The sequence below is a fragment of the Poecilia mexicana genome, unplaced genomic scaffold (assembly GCF_051168715.1).
Source record: "Poecilia mexicana isolate PSO_F unplaced genomic scaffold, ASM5116871v1 scaffold_18, whole genome shotgun sequence".
NCBI lineage: Eukaryota > Metazoa > Chordata > Actinopteri > Cyprinodontiformes > Poeciliidae > Poecilia > Poecilia mexicana.
In genome coordinates, this window is record NW_028263387.1 from 21346068 (window position 1) to 21367855 (window position 21788).

General features: G+C 38.6%; 2 protein-coding genes across 4 annotated transcripts in view; both read right to left on the bottom strand.

The window, feature by feature from the left end:
* Positions 1-1771: 1771 nt before the first annotated feature.
* Positions 1772-11655, bottom strand: LOC148154176 (protein NLRC3-like). Its single transcript, XM_088015332.1, has 9 exons — positions 10541-11655; positions 10222-10329; positions 9290-9359; positions 8954-9188; positions 6388-8182; positions 6128-6301; positions 4602-4775; positions 3899-3945; positions 1772-3799 (listed from the first exon to the last, which is right to left on the bottom strand). The coding sequence occupies exons 1-9, from the start codon at positions 10615-10617 to the stop codon at positions 3270-3272; spliced, it is 3210 nt and encodes a 1069-aa protein (XP_087871458.1). The 5' UTR covers positions 10618-11655; the 3' UTR covers positions 1772-3269.
* Positions 11656-13502: 1847 nt separating this feature from the next.
* LOC148154177 (protein NLRC3-like) overlaps positions 13503-21788 on the bottom strand; it is a 40633-nt gene continuing 32347 nt past the window's right edge. For all 3 annotated transcript variants that reach the window (XM_088015318.1, XM_088015317.1, XM_088015316.1), the window contains 3 exons: positions 18790-18963; positions 17528-17574; positions 13503-17408 (listed from right to left, as the gene is read on the bottom strand). In XM_088015318.1, coding sequence (XP_087871444.1) covers positions 16858-17408; positions 17528-17574; positions 18790-18963 — 772 coding nt within the window. In that variant the 3' untranslated portion in view covers positions 13503-16857. The remainder of the gene's footprint in view (positions 17409-17527; positions 17575-18789; positions 18964-21788) is intronic.

The following is a 21788-nucleotide window of genomic DNA, read 5'->3' on the forward strand; positions in this document are numbered from 1 at the left end:
ACGGGTCTCAGCACTGGACTTCAGATAATAAGTTCAGCAAACAAGCAGTTACACCAGGAATGATAGAAAACTCAGCATCCAGTCAGCAGCATGTAAATACAAGTAGGATGAATCTCCACATCCTTCCTCCCTGATTTGTGCCGTGCTGCAGCTAGCATAGCACACAGCTGTGCAGATTCAAACTGTAAACGCTCAGTTTAGTTACCATAGCTACCAACGACGGCAGATGAACAGTTTTCCTGTAACAATTAAAAAGTTGTTTCTCCACCATTAGCACACTTAGCAGTGAGTGAATGAACAGAGCTAAGAGCGTCCTACTGGTTCTGATTGGTTGTTTTGGTCAGAACGGTGCATTACTTTAACCAGTAATAGTAATTCAGGAAGGAGGTGGAGGAGATTCATTGTTTTCACAGATTATCTGTTACATAACAAACTGTCACAAAATGGTGACAGCTTTATGTGGAGAAAACATATTTTTTATTAAAGTTACATACTGCAGCTCGAATAAAATGCAACTACATAGCATATTTTTTGAGAAGTCTGGATTGTTTTATGTATATTTTGCACATTGAGACTGTTGCAAGTGAGAAGAGACATTTCAATGAGATAAAACTAATAATAATAAAACAATTAATTTATTTGCAGTATTGTATGTGGACTGTTGCAGGTAAAATTCACTAGTAGTAAATATTGTGCTAATATCAGTATTGGACCAAAGAAAGCAAGGCAGCTGCAAGCCTTTAAAATTATGTTGCTTTTGATGGGTCAAATAGTTGGGGGGTTGGGTGGGCAATCTAATTTTATGTCATGGGGCCCGAGATTCCTAGCAGCGCCCCTGCTGGTATTTGTTTAAGCTGTGTTGTAATGTATATATCTAACATAAATTAATAAATGGGTCATACCCATTAACTAGTAAATAATTAATTGAACTGTTTTACTACATTTTACAATCCATTTAACTTTAGTGAATTAAGTGTGTAACAGCTCAGTTATACTAAGTTTGCAGCAGCTGAGCTAAAGGCAGAGAAACAAAATAACATTACAGGAAACCAGTTTATCCACTGTCATGCTTCTTCCACATTCACAGGCTCCACAGTGGGGAAGAAACTCAGAGAGCAGGGGGTCAGGAGGTGTGAGCAGTAGATACACAAACATGACTCACAACACTAAGACCCTCCTCTTTGCTCTGATTGGTTGTTTTGACCTGCTTGTGTCAAAACAGGACACAATGAAGAGACAATTACAGGTGGTTACCTCACCTCTGAGCTGTCCTCTGGTTCTGGTTCTTGTATGTATGTTTATATACATACTTACAGACATGAATGATATTTTAGGACATGATCAAAACACTATGGCAATCTTTTCTTTGATTAATTGAGATTTTTTGCAGTTAGCAAAAAGTCTACCCCACTCCCGTGAAGTGCGCTATTATTTTTAGAGGCATTCTGAGTTAAAATGATGACATAAATTGCGAAAAACGACAAAATCCCATACAAGTCCATGGAGGCTCCACCGTCTCCATCTCTCACACACACACTTGCAGCTGAAGTTGTTAATTACCATGGTAACGGGGCCCAGGCAGAGGCAGAGAGAGAAGCCTCTCGCAACAGAAATGCATTGTTGAAAACATTAATATTTCCTGAAATTATTTGTATTTTCCTTACATAAATCTATTATTTCTCATAATTTTTCAGTGTGAATTAAAATCTTTAGTATGAAGGTTGAAATTTTTCTAGAAAAAAAACAAACAAACAAACAAACAAAAAAACAATTATCCACTGTCTATTTTTTTAATTTATTTAGGACCGTGAGTGAGAACCACATGCACAAAGCTTATCAGTCTCAGACTGAGGGCCAGCCATGGAAATGTAATGTTGAATCAAATCAGCCATAGCATTATGGTGATGGACCTGGTATAACATAAAGCCATTGCACTCTGGTGGTGGAACATGTCACACCTGTCCTGGTTCCTAGCAAGGGAAAGTCAGACTCACACAAATGTGTTATTAGTTAAGAATAACCCTTTTTAAACTGCTTCAGGAAGTTAGTTAATATGTTTTGTTTTTGATAGCATGCCAAAATGTAATCGAGAGCAAATACAAAAACTACATCCAGTACATAGGTGGTAGGTGACACATATTCAACTTTTGATTGCAATATGTTGTGTTATTTAGTAAAGTTACAATAAAAGACATGATAAAAGTTTTTAAATATTTGTTTTTTAGAAATATGATTGTAGGTATGTCTGTCACTCCTAGGTCTACCGAGTTATAAAAAGACTTCAGTAAATAGTACAAGTTACATTAGGTAACTTGTACTTGTTGCCATTATGCAACAGTCTCTGTGCAACTCTTAAGAAACTTAAAAGTCAAGATGGAGTCACTTCCACACACAAACTCACATCTGCTTCAGACTTTCTATGTGTCATAACAGACCAGCATTGATCACATTTACATGGTCAATATGTGACATCATCTTAGCCCCGCCCCCTTTGAACAGGAAGTTACCCGTTTTCTGGTGGTCATAATTTTACTGTTTGATTCATAACAATTTAGACCTGAGTCCAACGACAGAACAACATGATGCTGAATCCAGCAATGGCTGCAGCATGTTGCTGTGATAAAACGACTAATTATAATCCCTCAAAGTTTTCATGCATTTGGCTCTAAATCACACAGCATCATCCAATTTGCACCAAATAAATAAATGACCTTTGTTGACCTCTTACGAGGCCATTAGGTTTACATTAAAAGTTGACTCCCTGAATTATTCCAACAGTTATACCTTCATGATACATCATCCGATCTGCACCAGATTCTTTTGTGCATCATCAGAGAGTACTGCTTCACATACTGGTGTGGTAGTTTAATGACATCACTTAAGCCCCGCCCACTCAGAAAAAACTGAAGATTATTGGGTGGCTCCTCCAACATTAAGATTCAAACTGTATCTTCTAAATCTTGACAAACACACAAGGCATGTTCTAAACCCGGCAGCAAGTCCTCACCAATCCTGCTCCACAAAATAGGAAGTGACAATGAGCCCCTGTCTGGAAAGTCAGATTTCAGTCTGGTGGACAGGTGCAGGAAAGACTTGTGCACATCGACAATGCAACAGGGGGTTGGTACTGGAGCTCCTGCAGACTACACTGTTTATTGGAAGCACTTTGTGATTATTTATGATGTTTAAACTCAGTTTTACAAAGAATGTTCATCTACAACCATGTCTTGGATTAAAGTTACATTTCCTCTAACTTAGAAAAGATTTCTCTAAAACGAGAACCAAGATCCCCCAGAATGATTCCTGCATGAAAATCCAGGATAAAGAGTCTCAGTGAATTTGGTGTTGAAGGTGTAGATGTGGATCAGTGTCTCTGAGGAGACTTTATAGAAGGACAGAGTCCCAGCAGGACAGTCCACATACACAGCCACTCTGCCAGAGGAGGAGACGGAGGAATCAGGGATGAAGGCTTTTTTTCCAGTGTGCCAAATAGTGTAACCATCATCAGAGCAGACTAAACTCCAGGATTTATCATTAAATCCGAACCAGGAATCGTCATTGACTCCTTTTCTATTGATTCCCTTGTAACTCAGTGACACATAGACTTTCGCACTCCACTCCACCTCCCAGTAACAGCGACCAGTCAGACCATCAGTACACAGCAGCTGATAGAGATCAAATCTGTCTGGATGATCAGAATACGGCTGCTGCTCTTCCACATATGTCACCTTCCTGTTTCCATCAGACAGTTTAAGGAATCTGCCAACAGTGTTCAGGTCGACTGTTGGTGGACAGGAATCTGAAAAACAGAACAAACACAATGCAGTTACTGATGTATAACTTTCTGAATTCACTGTCACAAAGGTGAACATCCATAAATGGGACAAAAATCACTTACACTTCCTCAGACCTGGTGTCAGCCATCTTTCTCCTGCAGGCTCCATGCTGTTAGAGAGAAGGAGTTTTGATGGCATCAGTATTTTTAAAGATGCAAATGGACATCCTAATTTAGACCTTATAGAGTTTTATTGCTAATTTGTCCCTCCTCTGGTTTTGTGTTATTGCTCTCATTCAGCCCCATAAAATGCATAAATAAAATAGACTGAGAACAAAGTTAAAACTCCAACAGTACAATAACCTTAACATACATTAAAAACATCATTTTTAGATCAAAGCATATTCATGTATTAGAATAAACTAGAGCTAATAGGAAATCACAGCTCAGTGTTTAGATTTATATTTTTATGTCACATCAGTTATGATTGATAAATAAAAACATGTCTTTCTACTTTATGTTTGTTAAAGTTGAAGGAATATAAACTTAAAATAACCACTGTTCAACATTGTTTGCACTGATATGGGAGATTAGTTATTTCTCCATCTTAGCTTGATTTCCCATGATGCACCATAAATCCTCACTGATATAAACCATCATTTCTTGGTCTGAGGCTGGTTGAGGTATCTGGGTTTACCTACCTACACTCATATTCACATTGATTTATCCAGATCTCCTCCTCCCTCCCCAAGGATTATTGTTCCTCAATAATCTTGAGTATATTATCCTGAGTATCACTGAGTGGCTGCAGAAAATATTTCCTCACCTTAGAGACTCCAGTTTGAAGCTTGGATTCTTCAGTAGAGCTTCCAGACTCTCCTTTCCTGCCTGTCCTGGATTATTGAAGCTGAGGTCCAGCTCCTTCAGGTGAGACGGGTTCACAGTCAGAGCTGAAGCCAGAGCAGCACAGCCTTCCTCTGTGATCAGGCAGCCTGAAAGCCTGCAGACACAAACACACAACACTGTTGGAAAACTCACCTATATTCTCAATGTGCAGCACATTTTATAACTTGTTTTCAGCAGGAATAATTAGAAGGCATGTTAATAAAGGAAGAGCAGCAGGTCTGTTGAGCAGCTGTCTGCAGAAGACTGTGTGTCTGTCCATATTGTCAGCTGTAGACAACTTTACCTGTTTGGAGTCACCACTGAAATGTAGACATAGACCTAGACAATGTCTAAACCTGTGAGACTTTAAGGCAGAAGAAATGAGTAGGAATGAGCCAAAACTACTGTGGTTGTCTGAACTGCACCAGGTGGCTACATCACTCAACTGGGTGGCCGGAGGTGGGATTTGCCAATTTACTGTCCCATTCCACATGCTTGATGTTTTCATGGTGTCAATATGTTGCTTTTCACATGCAGATGTTCTTTGTACAAACCCTCAATGTGTCCAATATGTTTTTCCCTCATCTATAGTTTTTTTCTCATCTAACAAAAGGTCATCTCCCTTGATGGCTGCAGCCTCAGGCACCATAACGTATGTTGTGTGTTTGTCTTATTGTTGTTCTGTGGATCGGCTGTAGTGAAATGAATTTTATTGTGCTTCTAAAGGCCTAGATTATTTGGCTGGTTTTTACATTTTCAGCTAAATAAGGTTCAACATCTGTGTTGAAGTTTTGGTGACTGAAGAGTTTTTCAGGTAGTTAGACATTAGATTCATGCTCTTATTTTGAAAAGGTGAAGACTGTTAAGGAGCAGTTCCATTTCCTCTCTTCATGTTCTCTACTTACGATCTGGTGCACCAAATATTTATCCTGAGTATGTTCTCCTCTGTAGTTCTACATTAAACACTAACATCTACTGACGTCCTGCACGCCCTGCTGTAAGTTCGCAAAATCAGCAACAGAGATGCTATAAAAGTGTAACCATGAGTGAAAGGTCTGATCCAAAGAATCACATCTGGAAGTGCAACCATAGAGACAAGTGAGTAGTGAAAAGGTTGACTCTATGGAGAGTGACATGCTGTTGTACATGTTGTGTCATTGTTTGGTGGGTATCAACATGATTCAATTTGTCAAATTAGTGTTAGAGTTAATGGAACAGTCAGTCAGCAATGCCCACCATTAGCAGCAGGTTTTCCTAAATAATCTCTGTATTTGACTGGGTTTTGAATCAGCTGTTCTGGTGCAGGAGTACATCTAAAATATGCAGGGTGGTGGTCCTGAAGACCTGGATTCAGAACATATGCTCAGCAAGTTTTGCAATTGTTTCCAGAAAACTGAAAACATGTTTTAAACATGTTCATACATTTGGTAGATATAACAGCAACAGAAGAATTTAAATGTATCTTACTTCAGAATCTCCAGTTCACAGTCTGGACTCATCAGTCCTTCACACAGCAGCTTCACTCCTGAATCTCTCAGGTTGTTGTTAATCAGGTCCAGATCTCTGAGACTAGATGTTGTTGAGCTGAGCAACGAGGACAGAGCTTCACAGCTTCTCTCTGAGAGGTTACACCCACTCAGTCTGAGAGGACAGAAGGAGAACAAAGTAATTATCTGATTGTTTTATTTGTTACATAGTTTTATAAAACCATCTACATCTGTACTTACACAGCTTTGCTGGAGGCTTTGACTATTGGCAGCAGCTTCAGTAGAGCTTCCTCTGAAGCAGAGTATTTCTTCAGGTCAAACATCTCCAGACCTTTCTCTGATGACATTAGGATGAAGAGCAGAGCTGACCACTGAGCAGGAGACAGCTGGTGGGCAGAAAGACTTCCTGTTTGTAGAGATTGTTGGATTTCCTCCACCAGAGACTGATCATTTAGTTCATTCAGGCAGTGGAACAGATTGATGCTTTTCTCAACATCATGGTGATTATTCATCTTCTGTTTAATGTACTGGACTGTGTACTTAATAGCCATTAAACTTTCTTCTGTCTGCATCACAAGGCCTCTAAGGCGACGCTTATTGGTCTCGAGTGAAAGACCAAGTAGGAAGCGGAGGAACAAGTCCAGGTGTCCATCTGGACTCTCTAGGGCCATGTCCACAGCTCTCTGGTAGATTTTTGTCTCTGGAGAAGCATGGTGTTGTTTTTCTAAATCCTTGGATTTCGTTTCATCTTTTCCTAGCAGATTGACTCCAGATTTGATGAAGGTCAGGTGAACATGAAGAGCAGCCAGAAACTCCTGAACACTCAGGTGGATGAAGCAGAACACCTTGTCCTGGTACAGCCCTCTCTCTTCTCTGAAGATCTGTGTGAAAACTCCTGAACACACTGAAGCTGCTCTGATATCGATGCCACACTCTGCCAGGTCTGATTCATAGAAGATCAGGTTTCTTTTCATCAGCTGATCAAAAGCCAGTTTTCCCAGAGACTCGATCATCTTCTGGTTCTCTGGACTCCAGTGTGAATCTGTCTCAGCTCCTCCATCGTACTTGATGACCTTCAGTTTGGTCTGAACCACCAGGAAGTGGATGTACATCTCAGTCAGGGTCTTTGGCAGATCTTCTCCATCTTCCTTGTTCAACATGTCTTCCACAACTGTAGCAGTGATCCAGCAGAAGATTGGGATGTGGCACATGATGTGGAGGCTTCTGGATTTCTTTATGTGGGAGATTACTATTCTGGCCTGCTTCTTATATCTAAACCTTTTAGTGAAGTACTCGTCTTTCTGTGGGTCAGTGAATCCTCTGATCTCTGTCATCATGCCAACAAACTCAGCAGGGATCCGATTGGCTGCTGCAGGTCTTGTGGTTATCCAGAGGTGAGCTTTGGGAAGCAGGTTCCCTCTGATGAGGTTTGTCAGAAGAACATCCACTGAGGTGGACTTTGTTACATCTGTCAGGATCTCATTGTTGTGGAAGTCCAGTGGAAGTCGACTCTCATCCAAGCCATCAAAGATGAACACAACCTTTAACTCTTCAAACCTGGAGATTCCTTTGGTTTCACTAAAAAAGTGGTGAACAAGCTCCACCAAGCTGAACTGTTCATCTTTTAACAGATTCAGTTCTCTGAACATGAATGGAAACATGAACTGGATGTCCTGGTTGGTCTGGTCTTCTGCCCAGTCCAGAGTGAACTTCTGAGTCAGGACTGTTTTCCCAATGCCAGCCACTCCCTTTGTCATCACTGTTCTGATTGGTTCATCTCTTTCAGGTGAGGGTTTAAATATGTCTTCATGTCTCATTGCTGTTTCTGGTCTGTCTGGTTTCCAGGTCACTGATTCAATCTGTCTGACCTCATGTTCATTATTGACCTCTCCAGATCCTCCCTCTGTGATGTAGAGCTCTGTGTAGATCTGGTTCAGAAAGGTTTGATTTCCTGATTTAGTGATTCCTTCAAACACAAACTGGAACTTTTTCTTCAGGTTAGACTTTAGTGTTTGTTGACAGGTGATGAGTGATTCTAAAAGATAAAGAAAAAATTATGAATTAAGAGTGGTTTAGTGCTTTGCTTTAATACATCACACTTAAAAATTATTTGTCCTTGACACCGAGTTCAAGAAAAATAATATGCAATTACTAAAAGTTTTATTCATAAAATATACCAGTAATTGAATCTCCCTAACGTGCAAAAAGCACTCTAAAGTATCAGCTAGCCTACTATTTAGATGTATGATGGTCAGATTATACATCGTCCTTGATTTTGACTCATGTGTCTTGTCCATTGTGTCTTTGCAAAGATAAATTAGCTTAGGACACACAGTTTTATCCTGTTTTATTGAGTATTTTGTGATGTTTTTGCATGTTCAAGTTTTGCCCTGATATGTTAATTTTGATCTAAATTGCTTTCGTTAATAATTTCCCTAACCCATAGTTTATAGTAATTAACAGCTAACCCAGAGCTTAGCACTCAAAGATCAATTTTTACAACTGCATACACATACTTGGTGCCACTCATTTGAGGACCAAATAAGTGACATTTTGAAGAGTCTCTGTCAGAAGAGATTAGAAAATATTAAAATCTTGTTTAAGGTCCACTATGTCAAAACAAATACTGCTAAGCCTAATTAATCTTTGAAGCAAATTAAAAAGAATCACCAGGTACCCAACTAACTGGTGATTCTTTGAGAATCACCAGTTAGTTGATTCTCAAAGAATCAGTGTTTATCTTTTCTTCAAGCATTTTAAAAATGTTGGTAGGTTTATTATTTCTGTAGAAAAGTATGTCTCTTACTGCTCTGCAGAAGGTCAGCCAGGTCATCCAGATTCATCATTCTCAAGAAGTCAACAGTGATCTTTAAAAATGCCTCTCTGCTGCTGCTGCTGCTGCTCTGCTTTTCATCCTCATTTCCAGACACACCCTCATCCTCTTCCAGTTCCTCTGAACATTCGGGATAATCTGAACACAAGACCTGTTGGATCTCCTTCAGCTCGTCCTTCACAAACATCACAATCTTTTTCTCCAGTTCCTGAAACGAAATCGGACAAATAAAAATCTGACATTCAAGTGATCTACAAAGTGCATCACAGAACTAACAAAAGAAATGAACATGTAGTATCGAATACACACCATAAATATGGAGCCCAGCTGCTTTTGATGCTCATGGGGAGGTTGACCAACTTCAGAGCTCTGATCAAGTCTAAGGAGAAATCACTCAGAATTAGCTTCCAAAAAGTCCAGGACAAACTGAGTAGAGATCACTAACACCTATATATGGTCATGAGTGCTCATGTAGCTAACTGTATTTATATGTTTAGTCAACAGATGTGTTTACATTTCATTTTTCAATATGTTACATAAGAGAGACAAAACTGTATTTTCAAACATGGAAACTCCCAAGTATTAAGTGGCTAATGAACCTGATACTATGTGGCTAAACAAGGCACTTTTAGCTGATGCGTTTCTGCAGGACTTCAGTTGTTTTTAAATATTTCTGTGTGTCAGTTTCCATTCGGCACATATTTAAAATGGTGGATCTTCTTCTGGAAGGAGTTTCTAAACACCTATAAATGTATAAAATTGAGCTGCACAACATATATCTCAAATATATTGACATCATAATATCAGTGTGTGTGCAATATTGATTTATCAAAAGAGCTTAGAGAGCAATAATTGTTGGTTAATATGTCCCAATTGTTAGGAACTTGCATTTTTAATTCTAAATTAATATTTAGTCTGGAAAGAGTCCCATGGCAGCAGATGGTCACATTGAGCATTAATGACACTTGTACTAATTTATTACAACAACATATATGTTTTTCATAAAACCCTGTGAAGGAACTTTGTGTGGGGAACCATTGGACACAGAACATTTCTTATGCATTTGTTTTATCTTTCATTTCCGTTTAACTCCATGATGGTTTTGTGGTGATGAATTTGCAAGACGTTTCTTTGATAATAACATCAAATGAAAATAATCATTTTCCACTGCTAACAACAATAATTTTGAAATAACATTTCAGTGGGTCTTATATTACATAGGAAATTTGCATGAAATTCACCTCTTTGCATCTGAAGGTGGATCAAGATTAAAGCGAATAAATGCATCTTTTGAGTGGCTGCTTTTGAAGGACAGACAGCTCGGACCAGGTTCTTGTTCCTGTCGTTTCCTGTGGATGAGAATGTCAGTCCAGTCAGACAGCTTTCTCATTTACTGTCAGAAACAAAAACTTCATAAATTAATTAATATAATTAATAATTATAATTTTAATCTTCCAGAGGTAAAATTAATAGTGACCTTACACACCATTTCCATACAGTCAAAGTAATGCATGTAATGTCTGTGATTTCTCACAGACATGAAGAGATTTGACGTCTCACCTCTTGCCCTCTTGTTTCTTGCATAAAGTCGTTTCAGAGAAATGAACTTCCTCTTCTTTGTCATCAGATGCCTCCATGTTTTCAAATTCAGGTCAACATTGACTTAGCCATACATTCCACCTCAAACACAGAAAAACAGATCGGTCAGCTGGACAAAGCAGGCAGCACTGTGAGGATCATGTTCTTCTGATTTCTCCTGTGCTTTTAACACAATTCAGTCTATTCTGCATTCAATGAAATTAAGGAGTCATAACATTTCCTCAAGTAAGAGTAGCAAAACTACTTTATATTACTCAAGAAAAAATAAAAAGTGGTGTAAAACTACATTTTTCCACAAAGTTATGTAACGAGTTACCACTTCTGGTATTAATGTACAATTTTAAAAACAGTGTTTCTATATTGTACAACACAGCCAACAACAAATAAGTTAGAAAAATGCCCATGGAAAATTGTGCAAGGAAATGATGAATAAAGTCTTTACTTCTCTTTAACATTTATTTTCATTTTTTTCATGGACGCAACAGTTTGTGTCTTCATTCAACAGGAATGTGTGATGTAAACATTCAAACAATAGCAATGGAAAATAGAAGATGGCTGATGTCGTGTTTGTTGTAGGTCATTATTGACACAGAGATTGTATGGAGGTACTTTTGGTCCAAAAGTATTTGTGCTTTGTAACTGAAGCTGAAGTCAGAGAGAAAGGATTTATAGAAGTTTTGTAATTGTAGATTTTTTTCAGTCAAAAATACTTTATTGACCCCCAAAGGGATATTAAATAATCATTATTATTACATCTAAAAGAAATTACTGGCAGCGAGATCTCAGTTCCACAAGTCTATCAAAGTAGCTTCACAAGAAATTGAAGCTCAAAGTAAGTTTGAGAATTTTAAAGGAAATACCTCCATGAATAATCCAATATCAAACTACTCTCTTCAAAACTATTCATTTACTTTAGTTTCAACAAACAAAACAATTATTTTTGTTCTGCATAAAGCAGCAAATACAAAATACAAACTGACTTCAATTCCCTGCTTGGTTTATACTGAGTGTAAATAACTTGAATAAGGAGAATTACAAAATATAAACCTTTAAAAGACAAGGTAAGCATCAAATAGTCTTTTCTCTTACCTTAAACCTTCCTGCGCCACAACAAAATGAAATGTGAAAAAGTGAAATCTAAACACTGAGGAAGCAGCGAGCCGTGCTGCAGCGCTGAGGTGGTGACAGTGAACTCCTCCCTCCTTCCTGTTAGGGAGGAGTTTTACTTAGCACTGTTTTTGTTTCTAACTGGACCAGAACCTGCAAAAGGATAGTGCAGGTTTGTGTTCCAGTCCGTTTAACTCAACGGCTCAACAGTTATGTCACACCTGCAGGTCTGTTAGGACCAGCTGGTCATATATCCAGGTGATTGTTAACTCCAGTCCTCAAGTCCCACTGTTCTGCATTTTTGGATGCATCCAACACTCCTGAATCAAATGAATAGTTAATCATCAGACCTTTGCAGGACTTACTGACATTCTGCATTTTGATTCGTGTGTTAGAGCAGGATTGGATCCAGATTTTGCAGGACAGTGGCACTTGAGAACTGGAGTTCAAATTCAATTAAAAAATACTTTACTAATCCCAAAGGAAAACTGAATGTTGTTGTAACTCATATTAATTCAAAGAGTTATAGTGGATCTTGATGGCTGTTGGCAGGAAAGATCTCCTGCAGCAGTCTGTGTTACAGCAAATCTGAAGAAGCCTCTGACTGAAGACACTTTGCTTTCCTAAGAGAGTCTCTTGAAGAGGATGGTGAGGATTGTCTATAATTTTCTTGATTTTATGAAGGACCCATGATATGTGCTTGTCTGGTTACTCAGGTGGGCCAATAGGAGTCTCTCCAGGACCTTCATGATGTGGGATGTCAGGTCTGCTGTCGTCATTTGTGAGGCAGCTACAGAGAGATGACCCGAGGTATAAGCTGTTTAGAACCTAAATGCTTAAATTTAGTGGTAGTAATGTCCTGAACAGACAAAGGGCCCCTCATTAAATTCTGCCTGAACCCCCATAAACCCTGGATAGCCCTCTGAGTACAGCTGATGTTCACCAGTTAAACATCATATCTGAGTGAGCTAAACTGTCTTTCTGCTTTGTTGTTTATTTTGGTACTCTGTTGATATTGTCTTAATTTAATTTACGCCATTTTGTAATGTGCATATCTAACATAAAAAAGTAATACATTGATTTTTACCAGTTAGGAGGTAGATAATTAATTTGCACTGTTCCTCTACATTTTGAAATCCATTTAACTTTAAAATATTAATTATAAACAAACTCAGTTGTACCAAGTTTGCAGCAGCTGTGCTAACGGCAGAGAGACAACCTGATGTTACAGGAAAAGCATCTATTGGTTGTTTTTTTACCTAGATGTGTATTTCTGCAGAAGCCACAGGGAGAAGGCAGAGGGGGTCATTGTTTCTCCATAATATATGTGTCACATATTACACTGTCACAACATGGTAACAGTTTTAACAAATATGTTAAAACATTTTTACAGAAGTTGCCTTCTTCCGTTTTAAGCCATGCTATCATTTTGTGGCACTGTGCATACTGAGGTCAGAACATTAAAGCTTATTTATTTAGATTTAGACCATTAGATATAGTGCACAACTTAGTTGATTATTTAAAATAGAGACCGTGATCCTCTACGAGTGACTGGTTTCTGGATTCGCAATTTCTTTTGTGTTTAGTCACCTTTAGTATGTGCTGTGGGGGCTGTTTTCATGTTTTCAAGGTCACAGTGGAGCAAGAAGGACAGTTAAAGGCAGTAACCTCACCTCTGAGCTTTTCTCTGGTTAGCACAAAGTCTACCATATTGTGAATGTGAATTTCTTTATCTTATGGTATGTGAAATAAGCCCAACTATATTAATTACTGACATAAGTGAAACAAAACAAATTTAATTAAAAAAACCCCGACATCAGTGTTTATCTTTATTGTTCATAGTGCTCCAAAATGTAAACAAGTGAGCAAATACAAAACCTACATCCACTACACAGAAGTAGGGATAGGTGATACATATTTTGATTACAATATTGTGTAATTTAGTACAAAAAAGAATAAGGTAAAAAACATGGTAAGTTTTTAAAAATCAGTTCATTTTAAGCAATAGGATTGTTAGGCTGCCTGTTAGTTACAGATTATAATCAACATCTAAGGATTGCCCAGTTATAAACAGGATTCAGCATGAAGTAAAAGTTACAGTAGATACTCCCATTGTACCACTGAGCAGCACACAATTAAAAATAGATTTTAATTGTTGTCATGGAAACAGTGCAAAAAATTATAAATCAGTAAACCCAAAACCCTAACTTGGTTGCTTAATACTCATCAGTATTTATGATTATCACCAGTATAAAAATAAAAAGGTTTTATTAGCCCATCCACTCCCATAAAAAGGTAAAGCTCAGTTTGTTTAGCTTTTTTGTTGCTTTTAACCACAAGATTATGACACAGAAACAAAGGTAATTTCTTTAAGAGATGACTGAAATAACAGAAAAAACAACTAGTATAAAGCACACAAGTGAAAGGACCTCACTGACAGAGTCATATAAAAATCTCAAAGTGCTTACAGGATTAAAAAAAACAAAGTTTAGAATTAAGCAATTATAAAAGATTTAGATGCTTCACTATAAAAATATATTTTTAGTTCTCCTTAAAGATGGAAAAATAAAACCCAAAGAACAAGAAGAATCTGGCAGTATTGTTTCCCCCATTTCCTTATAATCTCTTTTCAAAGCAGCTACAATTATAGCAACAATCTGCAGCTCATGGATCAGAGCCATGAGTTGCAGATAATCACACACATTTCCAAATTTCACATATATTTGACTGAATAAAGTTTGTCAGGGAAATCCAATATGTGCATATGGCACTGTTAGAAAGAAGGTCCTGCATTTTACTTGAGAAAAGCGTTTAAGAGATTTTAAATAAAATAATGCAAGTCACTGTGCAACTCCTTAAACACTTCAGTGTTATTGCCTGAGAGGGATTAGTAACAGATTCTCTACATGATTGACTGCCTTTGCCATGGCAAAGCTACTGTACTTCATTAGTTTTTCAAATAATAAACATATTGGCAGTGATGTCTCCTCCATGGTGGTGGAGGCAAGAAAAAAATCTTATTATGTAAGTGAGAATCCACAAATCATGCCGAAACATCTGAGAGCAGATGTACTACCAGTGGTAGTGTGATTGTAAAAGGATGGCAAAGGGGTGCTGTGGTGGCGCAGGGACAAAGCACGACCTGCGTACTGAGGCCTTGGTCCTCATGGCGGTGGTCACAGGTTTGATTCCCAGCCTGGCTACATTTCCCGCATGTCTTTCCTCTTTCTGATAGCACTGCTTTCTGTTGAACTACTTTCAAATAAAGGCCACTAGAGCCAACAACAAAAAAATAAAAAGAATGGCAAAGAAGGAAGAAAAAATATTAGTAGACCTAAACCAGCTATCATGTTGGAAATATTATTTCCAAATTTGTCACAACCCAACACGTCAGTTTTATGTCGGCCCTGAGGCTAATCAGGTGTTTGTCCCTCAGGATAAAGGAGGCTCATAGCGTTTACTCACTACTCAGGCAATGATAACAATATGGATCCACCAAGTGGGAATGATATGCACAATGCACCAAACCCTACACCAAACTGTATGCTTTAGATATTTGTTAAGTTATTATATTTGGGTAACATGGAAGATAGTCAATACCATCTGTATGCTTTGGTTTTTGATTCAATGGGGTTCGAGGTGAGAGTTGATTTGTTGTGTTGTATTAACAGGAAGCTGCGACAGACCGGCGACCTGTCCAGGCTGACTCCGCCTCTCACCTGAAACGTTCGATGGAGATGGGCACCAGCACCACTCCTGATCCCACTAAGGGACAAAGGTGTATAGAAAATAAATGGATGGATGGATGGATGGATGGATGGATGGATGAACAGGAAGACTGGCTTATTTTTAACAGCTGCCAATTTATTGAATAATTGATCAGTTTTTGTTTTTTAGATTAAAGATCAAAGTTCTTTTTCCTTTTTATCATATTTTCCAGACTATTGCACTTTTTTCAGTTTGGTGGTCCTATGACTTGTCATCAGGTGCAAATTTCTCCCTCTTCATGATGCATTTTTGATTTATGTGTTAAATGTTATATTGATGGACATGAATCGAGGAGTTAACATCACCATCTGTGAAGAAAACTAATCCGGAGTGAAAGCAAGATGGCCGGATCCCGAGAAACGAGTCCACAGATGGGTTTTTGAAGAACGTGTTGATGGAAGAGGCTTGTCAATGGTGGCGCTACACCGCTACACCCTGATAGCTGCCAAAGAAATGAATATAAATTACTTTACAGGTGGGCCTTATTGCTGTTACTGCTTCATGCAATGCAACCACCTCTCTGTTAGAGCACAGACATCGGTGCTTTGACTTTCAAGCCAAACTCAACAGTTTCCATGAGTTTGTTGAAAAACAGGCAAATGAACTCAACATGTAGGAATCAACTTGGACGAGATCCCACTCGTCGTGGGACGTTTGGCAGTTTCTAAATAGATGTGTCTTTTAGTCCAGTGTTAAGTTTAGATTTATGGCCCAAGCTCAACTGGAACCTGACCCAAAATGTGGGCCAGGTCAGGGCAAAATGATTTGCTTGATGGTTGGCTGTGGCTCCTGTGGTGCATTTAATAAGCCCACAATTCATACAGCACAGAGAAAACTAAACGAGAATGCAGGATTTAAAGTTGTGCTGATCAGCTTATCATAGTCTTAATAGGGGAAGAGGTTGTTTATTTTGTTGAGGATATAAAGAAAAAGGCAGAAGTTAATTGGAGTGTAAAAGCCCAGTGCACTAATGCACATGTAGCCCATTTCTGCTCTACTTCTATCAGTCACACATCCCAGATCATTTGCACTTGACTCATCCTGTGGCTACAACAAGCAACGAGATGGAGCTGAAAGATCTTAAGCAAAAGCTAAAAACAGCAGAATTTACACTGCTATAATCAAATTATGATTTAAAATGAAACGGCAAAATCTTATAAATAATATATCGGGTTTAATTTGGGCCAACAAAGTTATTCGGGTCGGGCTCGGACACAATGTACACAGGCTCAGGCCGGGTCAGGTTGGATTTTCCAGACCTGATCTAAACTCTACTTCTGTGTGACATTATTTTTTGATTGATGTGACTTATCCTCTGGAATGACTACAAGTCTGGAAAAATATGTTACATTTATTGTGACAGTTTAGTCAAGATGAACAATGAATCACTAAATCTTGGGGGCTTAAGGTGAACCCAAAGTCATCCAAGAACCTGTCCTGTACTCAAACCCAAATCCAGGATAAAGAGGTTCAGTGAATTTGGTGTGGAAGGTGTAGAGATGGGTCAGTGTTTCTGAAGAGACTCTGTAGAAGGACATAGTCCCAGCAGGACAGTCCACATAGACAGCTACTTTGTCAGAGACAAAGGAGGAGGAGGAGAAGGAGGGGACAGGGATGAAGGCTTTCTTTTCACTACTGAGCCAAATGGTGTAACCATCATCTGAGCAGATTAGACTCAAGGAGTTATCGTTATAGCCAAACCAGGAGTCGTCATTGTCTCCCTTTCTTTTGATTCCCCTGTAACTCACTGATATGTAGACCCTCCCACTCCACTCAACCTCCCAGTAACAGCGACCAGTCAGACCATCAGTGCACAGCAACTGATAGGAATCAAATCTGTCTGGATGATCAGGATACGGCTGCTGCTCTTCCACACGTGTCATCTTCCTGTTGTCTTCAGAAAGTTTGAGGAATCTGTTCACAGTGTTCAGGTCGACTGTTAGTGGACAGGAATCTGAAGGACGGAACAAACACAATGCAATTAGTGATGTGTAGCTTTCTGAATTCACAATGATGAGACAATGATGAGTGTCATAAAGGAATATGCTAAATTAGTGAATTAAACACACTCACACTTCCTGAGACCTGGTATCAACCAAGTTTCTCCTGCAGGCTCCATGCTGTAAGAAAAGAGGTGTTGGTGAGTTTCTTTAAGGTTTTTCCCATCACTGAGTTTCTGTCACCATTACTGACATTATCCTGGTAATATCAGTTTAGTTCAGAGTAGATTGTTCGTTTTTCCTCTCTTCAATTTTTGTCTGCAATACAGACATAATAATAATACAGACTGGGAACAAAGTTCAAATGCCACTACTACAATGACTAAATACATAGCTTGAGCTAAAGAGGAAAATAATTTAGATCAAAGCATATTTATCTATTAGAATAGACTAGATCTACACCCAATCGGGAGTAACTGTCATGAGGTGCGGTTTGTGGAAGTGAGGATGGACGCAGCAGGACCCAGGTACGGTGGACAATGATGGTTTTTAATGATGAACTGGTACGTGAAAATCCAGGCAGCACAGGTGAGCACTGGCAATAGTTCTGACTCTGGTAGCCACTGGAACAAACATTCGACAACTGACAAAAGACTTCTGACAATAGACGAGGACCCAACAGGGAACAAGAGACACGGTGGGAATAAATACACAGGGAAGATAATCGGGGGAAACAAGGGTCAGCTGGGAATTATCAAGGGGTAGATGCAACAACACACAGACTAAATTAACCCAAAAATACACACAAAAACCCAAATTCTCACAGTCACATCCCAGCATTCAGATTTCCTTGTTTTTAGTCATATCGATTATGATTAAAAAAAACAACAATTATGCTTCCATTTTACAATTATGCACCACTTTGCATTTGTTAAAGTTCAAGGCATATGCAATGAAAAATACTACTGTTCAACATCCTTTTGTTGAACACAACTGGTATGGGCAGTTAATTCCTTCCCCCAGACACCTACAGATATTTTTTTTGCCACGTGCAATGGTTCTGATGTTTATTCTTCCTTGATATTTTCCCGCAATCTCTGGATATTTGTGACCAGCCATATTACATGCCCTGCTTGCCAGCTCACTGCTTGGATTTGGAGTTTCTGTAATCTCCCATCAACAATATCTTTTCAAGTAATCCTGGCACTCTCTGAGAGTACTAAAACTCTGGCTCTGTTTCTATAATCATTATTCCTCCAAGCCGTCTCTCTCCAGTACTCTACTAGCTGATGATCCTGGGCAACGCCTTCAATCCCAATTTTTACACTTGTGTCAATTCTGAGTTCAGTATTGAACAAGAGTAGTTGTGTGTGGCTGCAGAAAATATGCCCTCACCTGAGAGACTCCAGTTTAACGTTTGGATTCTTCAGTAGAGCTGCCAGACTCTCCTTTCCTGCGTCTCCTGGATTATTGAAGCTGAGGTCCAGCTCCTTCAGGTGAGACGGGTTCACAGTCAGAGCTGAGGCCAGAGCAGCACAGCCTTCCTCTGTGATCAGGCAGCCTGAAAGCCTGCAGACACAAACACAACACATTTAAAAAAAAACTCACCTATATTCTCAAAGTGAAGCACATGTTATTAGAACTTGTTTTAAATAGGAATAATTAATCGGCATGAGGTAGAGCAGTATAGCACTGTTAAGCAGCAGTCTGCATGCTGACTACTACAGTAGATAGCCTGATCATCTGAAAATATTTAATATCTCCCAGTATTACTTTGCAAACATCAGAATGACAAAATAGGGTAATATTCAGACATGCATGCTAACTTTTTTTAAAACCCATAGTTTTCGCACTCCAAAAAACAATAACCGATAATTACTGATACCTGAGAATATACCTGTAATTACGAAAGCCTAGTGAGCAAAAATTTAAGGCCGTGACATTAATACTCTAAACAAGAGCAAAAACAGTACACTATTAAGAAGATTTAAAATTTAGAAATGAAAACCTAAGTCAAAATTCTCTTTTCTCTCTCAGTTAAGGCGGACCCTTTTTCTTCTGCCGCTACCTCCCCTATTTGCCCTGCTTTTGTTCTATGTTTTGTGCTGTCTTCATGGAATCTCTTTGCATATCTTCCGAGTTGTAAATCATGGATCTGATCAGCCAGTCTCTCAACGCAATTGATACAATTTTTCTCGAGGAGAAGACAGGGCAAAGGAGAGCCCTCTTGCCGTGATGGGACATTTGCAGCTGGATATACAATGGATTCCTGGGGAGAGTGGAAGACTATATATCTGTCCATATTGTCTGTCGAGGATGTGGAAGATTTGTAGATCATTGCATTTTGATGACAGGATTTCTGTTTTTGGAGTTGGCGATTGCCTGGCACACTGAGAAATTTGTAAAATGTTGGCAGCTTTTGGCCTTTGTGAGGCTGCCCAGCCTGTGTGAGGGAATATACCATGCTATAAACACTCAGATGCTGGCTACTTACATTTCATGAACTTGCTGGGTGGAGGGAAGAGACCATGGAGAAGTTGCAAGTTCGGCTTGGTGGGATTGACTTTAAGGCAGATGGAAACTGTAGGAGTCAGCCTGACCCAAAACAACTGTTGTTATTTGAACTGGTTCCCCTTGGAAGTCTGGCTATCTCAATTTCTCCTGGATATCATATAAACAAGATGCTGTGTTTCCATTAGCTGCTCCCTTCTCCATGACATCTGTGGGCCTGAATCAGCGCCCTACCGAGGCCGGCTGATAAACACTCCATCACTTATCAAGGACAATGGCTGGGGGTGGGGGTAGCTATCTGGGACAGTTTTCACTTACTTACTTACAAACACATATATATTAAATTCAGTTAAAATAAAAACAAACAGTAAGAAAAATGGTTACAGACACTTTTTGTTTGTAATATAACAGATAAAGCTTGCTTAAATCATTAATCAGGGTATTTATGGCGTTATGGCTTGGATTTGACTGGACAGTTTTCACTTACTTACTTACTTACAAACACATATATAGCTATAAACATTACCTCCTCAACTCACCACTTCTGCTAGCCTCCCTCCTTTTGCCCCCTAAGATGGTAACAAGATCAGATGTGATACACCAAGTGGCTGCATCACTCATTTAGACAGACTGTGCCCAAGTGAGCGCACTTCCACAAATCCACTAATAGAAGAATAGAAATCTTTTGTTTAGCGTTTTTGCTAACTTTGCTAACTCTCACATGCGTAGCTTTACCTAAATTAATTTTCTGGATAAATTCTAAAGCAAAAATTAATTAGTTGTTTTTTTTATTATTTTTATTTTTTTTGAGTTACAGATGACTAAAGTGTGTTGAGGTTTTGGTTATTGAATGTTTTGAGGTTTGCAAGTAGTTAGATATTTATATCATGTAATATTCATTGATGTTATTCAGACTCTTATTTTGAAGTGAGTGAAGACTTCAAAATAAGAAGCAGTTCCATTTCCTCCACCTATGATGTGGTGCACTAAATATCCATTCTGTACTTCGAATTCATCTGTGTAGTTCTACAGTAAATGGTAGTGATGGGTCCGGCAACACCGATGTGTAAGTGCATGCATCAAGCCCATAGACCAAACCCTGTGTCGGTGCACACATTGGTTTCAGCAAGTCACATGACCGATACAGAAACTGTTTCGAAATGACATTAAAGCACCAAACTGTGTTTAAAAGGAAGAGAATCTGTCAATCTGTCAAAAGCATTTGCCAAACGAATTCTTTATCTTTTGCGATACAGTGTCAACAATGGAGCAGCCTTAAGGCACACGAAAGGTTTCCGCAGTGTGGGACCATTTTGATCTTACATCAGAAAATAAAATATTTGCTTTCAATTCATCGTTTCATCCGGTTCTTGTCAGTTTCTACTTGATCTGAATCCAAATTCAGCTGAAATTGACTCTGAGTTTACTTTCATATTTTGTTCTGCTGGTTAAGTGTTGCATATGGTTGACAGAAATGTCTTATTTAAATAAATCCTCCTTAATGCTGAGGCATTATAGGGCCAGGCATCAGAATAAAGTCCCAGGTACACCTAGGATAAGTTCAGCTATATCCAGCCATTCTACAAATTACTCAGTTGCTTTTTATAAATTATTGAATATAAATGTATTGTTTATTTCATTTTTACTTCATTTTTTCCTACAGCAGGAGAAGTTGTATCCAAAAAGCGTAACAGACTTAATTTCAAAATGTTGGAAAAACTTTTTTTTTTAATGAAAATTTGTGAAAAAAAAAAAAAAAAAAAAAAAAAAAAACAGTCCACAAGCGTTCTCATTCTGAACACATTCACTGAAATTTTCACTTTATGGTACATGTTCACATTATTTATTGACTGTATCTAAGAATGTCAAATATATTTAAAATG

Coding starts and splice junctions, on each gene's coding strand:
- LOC148154176 (XM_088015332.1), bottom strand. CDS start 10,617: ATGGAGGCATCTGATGACAAAGAAGAGGAAGTTCATTTCTCTGAAACG. Junction 9,360..10,221: donor CCACCTTCAGATGCAAAGAG/GTGAATTTCATG, acceptor ATTTCTCCTTAG/ACTTGATCAGAGCTCTGAAG. Junction 9,189..9,289: donor AGCTGGGCTCCATATTTATG/GTGTGTATTCGA, acceptor ATTTCGTTTCAG/GAACTGGAGAAAAAGATTGT.